General features: G+C 51.9%; 1 protein-coding gene and 1 long non-coding RNA gene across 6 annotated transcripts; one reads left to right on the top strand and one right to left on the bottom strand.

Annotated features, from left to right (window-relative positions):
- Positions 1-1,189: 1,189 nt before the first annotated feature.
- ODF1 (outer dense fiber of sperm tails 1) lies at positions 1,190-3,369 on the bottom strand. Its single transcript, XM_040548678.1, has 2 exons — positions 2,979-3,369; positions 1,190-1,645 (listed from the first exon to the last, which is right to left on the bottom strand). Exons 1-2 carry the CDS (start codon positions 3,230-3,232, stop codon positions 1,333-1,335), a joined length of 567 nt encoding a protein of 188 aa, XP_040404612.1. The 5' UTR covers positions 3,233-3,369; the 3' UTR covers positions 1,190-1,332.
- A 333-nt stretch (positions 3,370-3,702) lies between these two features.
- LOC121065690 lies at positions 3,703-6,426 on the top strand. Of its 5 annotated transcripts, none has more exons than XR_005817259.1 (5): positions 3,703-4,165; positions 4,332-4,421; positions 4,532-4,687; positions 4,868-4,892; positions 5,684-6,426. It is a non-coding gene; the product is annotated as an uncharacterized LOC121065690 (long non-coding RNA). The 5 variants fall into 5 exon arrangements; XR_005817255.1 differs by having other exon boundaries at positions 4,832-4,892; XR_005817257.1 differs by lacking the exon at positions 4,332-4,421 and having other exon boundaries at positions 3,704-4,165; positions 4,832-4,892.
- The last annotated feature ends 1,614 nt before the right edge of the window (positions 6,427-8,040 follow it).

Below are 8,040 nucleotides of genomic sequence, written 5' to 3'. Positions count from 1 at the left end.
CTTGCAGTGCTCACTCGACGGGGGGATGAAGTGCTGCTGACTTTTTCTGCCCAAACAGCAGCAAATGCAACCCTCAGAAGAAAGTATACTGACAGTTCATTCCCTCTCCCAGCTGTAAAGCTGCTTTCGTACTAATTCCGAGTTATGGATTCTGCCCTGTGCTACAGCAGGAAATGCTTCCAGTCATCTACTCATCTGTTGGGAAATGCTCTGCAATGTTCCCAGTGCCTTCTAAATAAAAGCCTTCTATTTGTCTGAAATGGCTCTTCCCAACAGTGCAACTTCTGTAAGAGCCCAACTGAGCGGACAAATGGCACCACTTTTTTTTTTTGGTACTTCCAAGGGAAAGTTGGCTCAGTAGGGCTCCTACCTGCTCCTCTGTCGCAGCAGCACCTCATTCTGCTGCAGCCCCACGTGGACCAGCACAGCCCTTTCTGGCCACCTCAACAGCACGCAGCTCTAGTGGCCACCTAAGAAGCTTCCTCCTTCAACGTGGAGGGACAACACTGGCCCAGGAGCTGTGCTGCCAAGAGAAAACATAACCGAGTAGTGCTGAGGGCATAACACAGCCCTGCCACTACTCACCAGGCTCCCCTGTGTGTACCTCCAGTTCCCAGAGGCTTTTTCCTCTCTGAAATATATCAAGAATAATTCAGGACTTGGAAACCCAGCAGCCCAGTGAGAAAGAGGAGAAATCTCTGCCGATGTTCCTCTCCAGGAAGGTGAAGAAGTGATTGGGTCGCCAATAGAGGGAGGAGATGTCTGCTAGAGGTGGCTTCTCACAGGGACAGGAGATGAACCCAGACAAATTTAGGGAACAAAGACCCAAGTTCCAAATAGCAAGGGCAACTCCCCACCAGCACAGGTAACCTAGGGTGCTACCTTGGAAGGAGTCTCCTCCCTTTGAGGTGATTATTATCGAGCCCTAGGAAATGTCCTTACAACTCAAATGGAAGTGACGGGGTTGAGAGAAATTTCCTTATTATAGAAGTGTGAATGATAAATGGTTTCATTCAGCTTTTGAAATCCACAAGATTACAAGCAGCAGCAATAGCTGTTCTCAATCAGGCTACCCCCTGCAGTGTCCTTTTATCTAGCAAGTGACCACAGCCAAGCATTCCCATATCTTTGTGTTTTCCTCTTGGCACCCCCCTTTCCAATCACCAAAACCTTTTGAAATGAAATGAGGCTCGCACACATTTTTTTTTTTGAATGCTCTGTTTTGTTTTGGAAGAGGCCAGAAGTGCTGGTGGTGCCCACAGATGGGGTGGACCTGGAGCCCACGGGAGGAGGGAGAGGAGGAAGGACCCTGCCCAGGTCAACCCCGGTGGCTCAGAATCTCATGAGGCAGGGGCAGTGCTTGTGTGCAGTTTCAATCTTCACGATCCTGTTAGATCCTAGAGAGTACGTCACCTCGTCTTCACTCACCCCTGGCGGCAAGGAGATTTCCTTCCTGATGTTTTTGTAGTTATATTCCCTCCCTCGCGCAGTGGTGTGTGTCTCCTCGTGCTCCGCTAGCACTTGGACCTTCCTGTCCTTCACCTTCACGGTGACTTCCTCGGGGTCAAAACCCTTCACGTCCATCACAGCTAAAACATTACGATCCCAGGAAGCATTCGGCATCCTGTTAGATCTTCTTTGTTTGCTGCAATAAAAACAAGAACAAAGCCTTGCAGACCGACTCATGGAGGAATGGCTGGATAACTCTGAGGCCAAGAGAAGTAAATGGGAAACTGCTGGCTCCATCTTCACACGCAGGCTGACCCACAGCACTTGGGGTGCTCTTGGCCCACGTCTGCAAGCTTTGGTGGTCAGGAGCACTTCAGCGTGCCCTCTTGGGATGGGGCAACTGAGAAGGTGAAAAGCTCTGCCAACACAATATACGGAAGGCAGTGCTCCTCCTTCATGTGTAAATGTGCCCACTTAGCCATGCGTGTCCTGTCACGCGTTGTCCTACATTGAAATGGGGAGTTGCAACAGATCACGTTTTCCATTTAGGAGCTTTGTCTGAAGCAATCAGGGGACAAGAGGCACATCTGGCAACAAATACAAAAATGCTCCTGCGGAGCTGGGCTGGAGGCTCACCGATCCATTAAAATGATTTCCAATCCTGTCAAACAGCACGTCTGCTCCAGCAAAAGAATGGCTCTTATTCAAACCATTCGTAAAACACACAGCAGAAGGGGCACCTCCGTTACAACAGCTGAAGAGGACACAAGGCACCAAACTCAGAGGATAATGTGCCTGATGAAGGAGGAAGTGGGGCCACAAGTGAGGAAACAAGTGAGAGATCCCAGAGGGGTTCGTGTGCACCGATGGAAATCTGGGCCCAAGGACCTGAAAAGTGCTGCTCAACAGCCCTGCATGAGCCCCAGCCACCAGGTCAAGTAACCTCACAGTGACTTTTGGTTGCGCAGAAGTTGGTGTAAAACTAACCCCGGGGTCGAGCTTTCTTCTTTTTCCTCTAGCTTCATCGCACCCACCAGCTCATGCAGGCGGCCGGCGGTGGCTGGCACTCACTGGTAATGAAAATGTTGCGTTTTTAATTGACCGGGTCAAGGCCTCACCTCCAGGCACGGCAGAGGGGAACTCAAAGAGAAGGCTGAGTTTGGGCACAACACAGCAACAGGAGGCTCCCGGCAGCGTCTGATGGCCAAGGGATCTCCCATCCCTTCTGGTCTCCCAGCACTCGGCTACGCCTCCGCTCAGACAGAAGAGTTGTGTCCCGTACCGCCCCCCTTGCTGCAGGGCTACACTCTGATTTTATCTCCACTAACATCAATCTTCAGCTCCGTTCGTAAAACTAGAACCATCACAACAGCGGCCAGAATGGAAACTCAGAAATCCTGAAATGTCTCCGTACATACGCCTCTGGTGCCAGCGTGCACCCGCCTGTGGGGGCTCGGTCTGGATGGAGGCCGCAACGCGCCCCTGCCGCCCGTCACCCTGCCCAGGAGGCCGGCGTGCGACCCTGTTACCTGACCAGCTCCTGCTCCATGTCCACCGTGGCCGGCAGGGCCCTGCCACGCTCTGCCGGGTGGCTGGATGTCCCGCGGGGACGCAGGCAGGGGCAGGGGGTAGGCGGCAGGGGGCTGCAGGGGCAGCAGGGGGGCAGCTCCTCCCGCAGGTGCCGCAGCTGCCGGTCCAGCAGCCGCACCTGCCTCTGCATTTCTCTCTCGGCTCGCCTCAAATCCCACTCGGTGTCTTCCAAAATGTGGTTGAACAGAGACATCTTCGAGCTGCGGCAAGCCGCATCAGTGCCCGAGCGCAGGCTGCGCTCGGAGAGGGGGAAAAAAATTGCCCGGAGAGCTGCGGGTTGGCGTGGGCTGTGGGTCGCAGCCACGGGTGTTCTTCTGAATCCTGTGACTCGAGGAGGTGCCTTGTGACATCACGGGGCTGGGGACGTGTCATGGGGCTGGGGACATGTCACAGCCCTGCGGGTGTCCCCGGGAGTGTCCCCACAGGTGTCCCCTACACGTCAGGACAAGGTGATGCTTCGGTAGGAGTCACTGACAGAGAGATTGCAGTCAATGGAGGAAAGCACAAAGGATGTCGCATCCTGCACTTGCTTTACAGAGAAGGAGACACAGCACGGGCAGTGCAGACACCCACAGCACTGCTGCAAGCCCTTGTCCAAGCTGACAGCTTTGCAGATGCAGCGAGTGCTGGGCCCGAGCAGAGGTGTGGGAGCCACCAGCTCCTAAGGACTGTAAACCCCATGGAATCACAGAATGTTTTGGGTTGGAAGGGACCTTAAATCCCATCCAGTTCCAGCCCCCTGCCATGGGCAGAGACACCTCCCACCAGACCAGGCTGCCCCGTGTGGGGCTGCCTGTTGGACACCCCTCACGTCACAGTGCTGGCGCACCATTCCCATGAACGTAAACATTCGAATAGCTCTGATTGATGTTCACCTAATTATATCTCCGTATGCCAGCAAATGTTTGTTAGCAGCCAAATGCTTCATACGTACTTAGAAGGCAAAACTTCTTAACGAACCATCATTCCCAGAAGTGACGCTCACCATCAGCTTCTGTCCTGTCACCTCCAATAAGCGCTGCAGCCCAAGACAGGAACCATCTTCCCTCAGACTGTCCTGCCACACGAACGCTAATCCCAGCCTCGGCAGCAGCAGCATCCACGTCTCGGAGGCATCTGCAAAGTGGTGAGATGTACAACATGTTATTTTCCCCAGGCAAAATACGACTTTGGCTTTTTAATAAATCAAAAGAGCCAGCTTATTTTATATTGAATGGTAGTCTCACCCAGAAAAAAAAAAATACTTTATGGTTTATTACTCATAAAAGGCTCAGCTTTTTTTTTGTTTTCAGGATGAATCTTTTATTTAAAAGCTGAATTCAAAGGCTGCCACTGTGTGAAGAGTCCCTCCTGGAAGGAGTCTGTGCACCTTTCCGACTGGGGTATTTTGTCTTCAAAACTCTGACACTCTCTGGTCTCCCTGGCTCCACATGAAAGCGCCTTTCAGGAGGTCTCTCTCGCGCGGTAGGAGCCTGAATCATTTATTTCACAGAGGAAGTTTTGTTTGCCAAGTCACATCTGAGGAGACGAGATCTGGAGCAGACCGCTCGCGCTGAGGAGCATTGCGCTAAATCTTCCTGACAGAGTCCTCGGGGCACGTACAGCAGGAGCTACCCGTGCTGCGAAGGCACGGAGCCGAGGAGAGAAGGTGGGTCAGGGTAACCCAGCACCCCTGCGAGGAAAGGGGGGCCGGGCAGAGGTGGCCTGATCCTGGCCAGCTGCCCCACAGGACCCCAGGCTGCTATTTTCTTTTTTTTTCCCCTGCTTTTTTCTTCTTTCCGTATTTTGGCAGCAAAGCCCACAGGCTGTTCAAATTGCACGTTTACAGCAGAGAAGCCCACTGAAGCCAGTAGGTGCGTGACTTACACAGAGTCTAGGTTTGACCTTAAAGCTACTTCCCTTTCACATTTGTCTCGTTGTTGTTGTATTTATTTATTTATTTATTTAAAGTTCTAGCAGCTCCCAAGAGATCCATGAATCACCTAAAAATTGTATAGAGGGAAAAATGAAAACAGGTAGCAGAATAAGGCAATTGCCCACCTCAGGTCCCACCGGTCACAGCAGGCACACTTCAGAGCAAGGAACGTTTCAACACTTGGCCCTGGAGCAGAGATGAGAATAGAAAAGCTGAAGCAAGACTGGGGAGGATACACCAAGAAAGAGCTCCAGAGAATGGCTAGCAGTAAATACAATAGGCCACGTGGAGAGCCACCAAAGATAAACTTGCCCCATTGCCTTTAGGACAACTAGTCCTGGTGGGCTGCCCTCCAGATGCAGGTCGCTGTGGTCCCTCCTGTGAACTCACCCAAGGAGGCTGCACGACACTTTACGAAGTGCACCGGAAGGGTTGCTGGTTTTCTAAGAGTCGCTGTAAGCCAGTCACTTCATGAGCTGAAGGCTCTGCCGGCATTCAGGCAGGCAAACATTGCACACAGACCGAGAGGAAGGTCTGCAAGGTCCTTTGCTTTGCTAGCTCAGTGCCTGCCCAAAACACCCAGACCCCAAGAAGAGAGGCTGAGCGTGCCCCTCCCTGCAGCTCTTCTGCTGAGGCAGCTGGCTTTAGCAGCTGGGACATCTGAAACCAAGGAGCACATCCTCCAGCACTTCCAAGAGGTTTCCAGCGTGTATTTATGTTTACTCCCAGGCGGCAGTGAGGGGGGCACTGCCAGCAGCCTGCAAACACCACCCTCGGAGGCAAGGGCACCTCTCGTCGCACGGCTGAGCCCCTCTCCGAGCTGGCGCTCAAGATGCACTCCATCGTGTGGCCGTGCTGCTCGGATGACGACCTCTGGCCATGGCAGGAAAAGGACATCTGAGCTTGGTAAGTGTCCACGTGTGCCCTTACCTTGTTCTCAGTGTCCACGTGTGCCAGCTTGTTCTCAGGCCTGGAGAGCATCAGCACAGCCCCTGACCCCGAGCACCGAGCAGGGGGACCCGCACAAAAAACCAGCCAAGGACAGCACCATACCTCCTGCGTAGGACATGAAGGTATACGTGCCTGCAGGACACACAGCCAAGCACATTCACTGAGCTGCTTCTCTCTCCCTCTGCCCCCTTTCCCATCCCATTACCACCAGCTGAAGCACATCGAGCAGGACTGCCCCTGACACCCGGTGGCCCTGCTTCGGGAACGGTGCCTGCTTTTTCTTGTCTTCCCATGCCCTGAAACCTTCTGGGGAATTCTGCAGTGGGCTGACACGCCGTGTCAGCAGCGCCCGCTGTGAAACCAAGCAGCACAGGAGCAGCTATGCTGCTTTACAAACATTTCCTGAAACACCTGTGCATGGAATTGCTCACCCCCAGGGCACTAAATGCTCCAGCACTGTCACACTGGGTTGATATCTTTACTTGTATTTTCAACCAATGTTTAAAAATATAAAAGCCTATCTGCAGCCAGGACTACTACTACTTCTTTTTTTCTTTTCTTTTTTTTTTTTTTTTTTTTTAAACTGGCTGTAGTTTTAAAACCAGAAGTAGATATACATCTCTGAAGCCAATCTGTAGCCTTTTTTCCTGTTACTGCATCATCTATGCAAGAATTGTATGCCGTCAGTGTGCTTTTTTCATGCTTCTGTTGTTGCTTTTATCAGCAAACAAAAAAACAAAAACCCCAGCACTATAAACCTTTGGTCCTCTCCATGCAAATGAATCACTTTGCACTTCTAAGCAATGGCTGGGTGGCTAGGTCAGACAACTTAATGGCTATTTTTTATCTTGTGTTTTATGATGATTGTATAAAGATCGACGTGGTGATAATCCTCGCCGCCACTTCCCAAGCGCAGAGCAGAACCGTGCACCTGTCTTGGCTGCGACAAGCGGATCTCCTGATTGCGTGTTCTCGTTAGAGCCTCTGACAGCTTTGGAAGGCGGCTGCTGCCTCTTCCTAGCACTTAGCACTGTTTGCAAATTACTGCAGCTGAGTATTGTAAATTTAGTTTCAGCGTTGTCTCAGCCATACATGATCATTCTCAGTAGTGTCTCCATACAGGTTACTGTCCGTGGATGTCATTTTCTAGGAAAGGGACCTCAGCAATCAGATCTGGCTCGTTTGGCAAATGATGGTTTGGGTTGCCTGCTATCCATTTTCAGGCTTCATTTCCTTTGGGGCATGGCATTATAGAGAAACCCATGGTCTAAGTGGCTCAAAGGAATCAGATCACACCTCAGCCTGGCACAAAAAAGCCAGCAAATGTTAACGATAAAAAGCCCCAAATCACGGATGTCCCCTGCTTCCAGTACAGCAAGAGAAAGAGGGACTGGTGCCAGCCCGTGGTGCTTGGGAAGTGAGCAACATGTGTAGGTGGGTAAACCATGAAGAATCACAGAATCATTCAGGTTGGAAAAGACCTCTCAGATCATCTGGTCCAACCTTTAACCTAGTACTGACAAGTTCACCACTAAACGGTGCTACTAAGTTCTACACCTACACGTTTCTTGAATACCTCCAGGGACAGTGACTCAACCACTTCCCTGGGCAACATGTTCCAATGCTTCATAACCCCTTCAGTAATGAAATTTCTCCTAATATCCTCCTCTCCGATGGGATGGCGGTGTGGCTGGCACCTCCTGCAATGTCCCCATGAGCAGCTGGCTGGTGAGGCAGCAAAGGGCAACCTCTTAACTCAGCACTTGGTCAAACTCCCCCAGCCCCAAACAGCCTAGAGAGCCCATCTGCCAGGCTCATCACCCTGTGGGCACCAGCTTGTGGGGCCACGGGGACCTTCACGTTCCTCCAGGGCGACCTGGGGCTGTGGGCAGGAAAGTAAACGGGAAGTGTGGCCATGCCAGCCTGAAACAGCTTCTCCAAAGTGCCTGCTACTTTTACAGCAATTTCTGAAAATACGCAACTCTGTAATGAAGGGTTGGGCTCCTGACTCATGAGGAGCATATTAATTTACAGCGGCAGCTCGCTTCTGAGGCAGACTAATCCGCCGTGTGCTAAACAAGCCTTTCTTGACGGGCTGCTTCCACATGGCCAGAGCCGTGTCCGCTCCTCCCCTT

The sequence above is a fragment of the Cygnus olor genome, chromosome 2, assembly GCF_009769625.2.
Source record: "Cygnus olor isolate bCygOlo1 chromosome 2, bCygOlo1.pri.v2, whole genome shotgun sequence".
NCBI classification, from domain to species: domain Eukaryota; kingdom Metazoa; phylum Chordata; class Aves; order Anseriformes; family Anatidae; genus Cygnus; species Cygnus olor.
The sequence above is the reverse complement of the archived record's forward strand: the minus strand, read 5'-3'. Positions and strand labels throughout refer to the sequence as shown.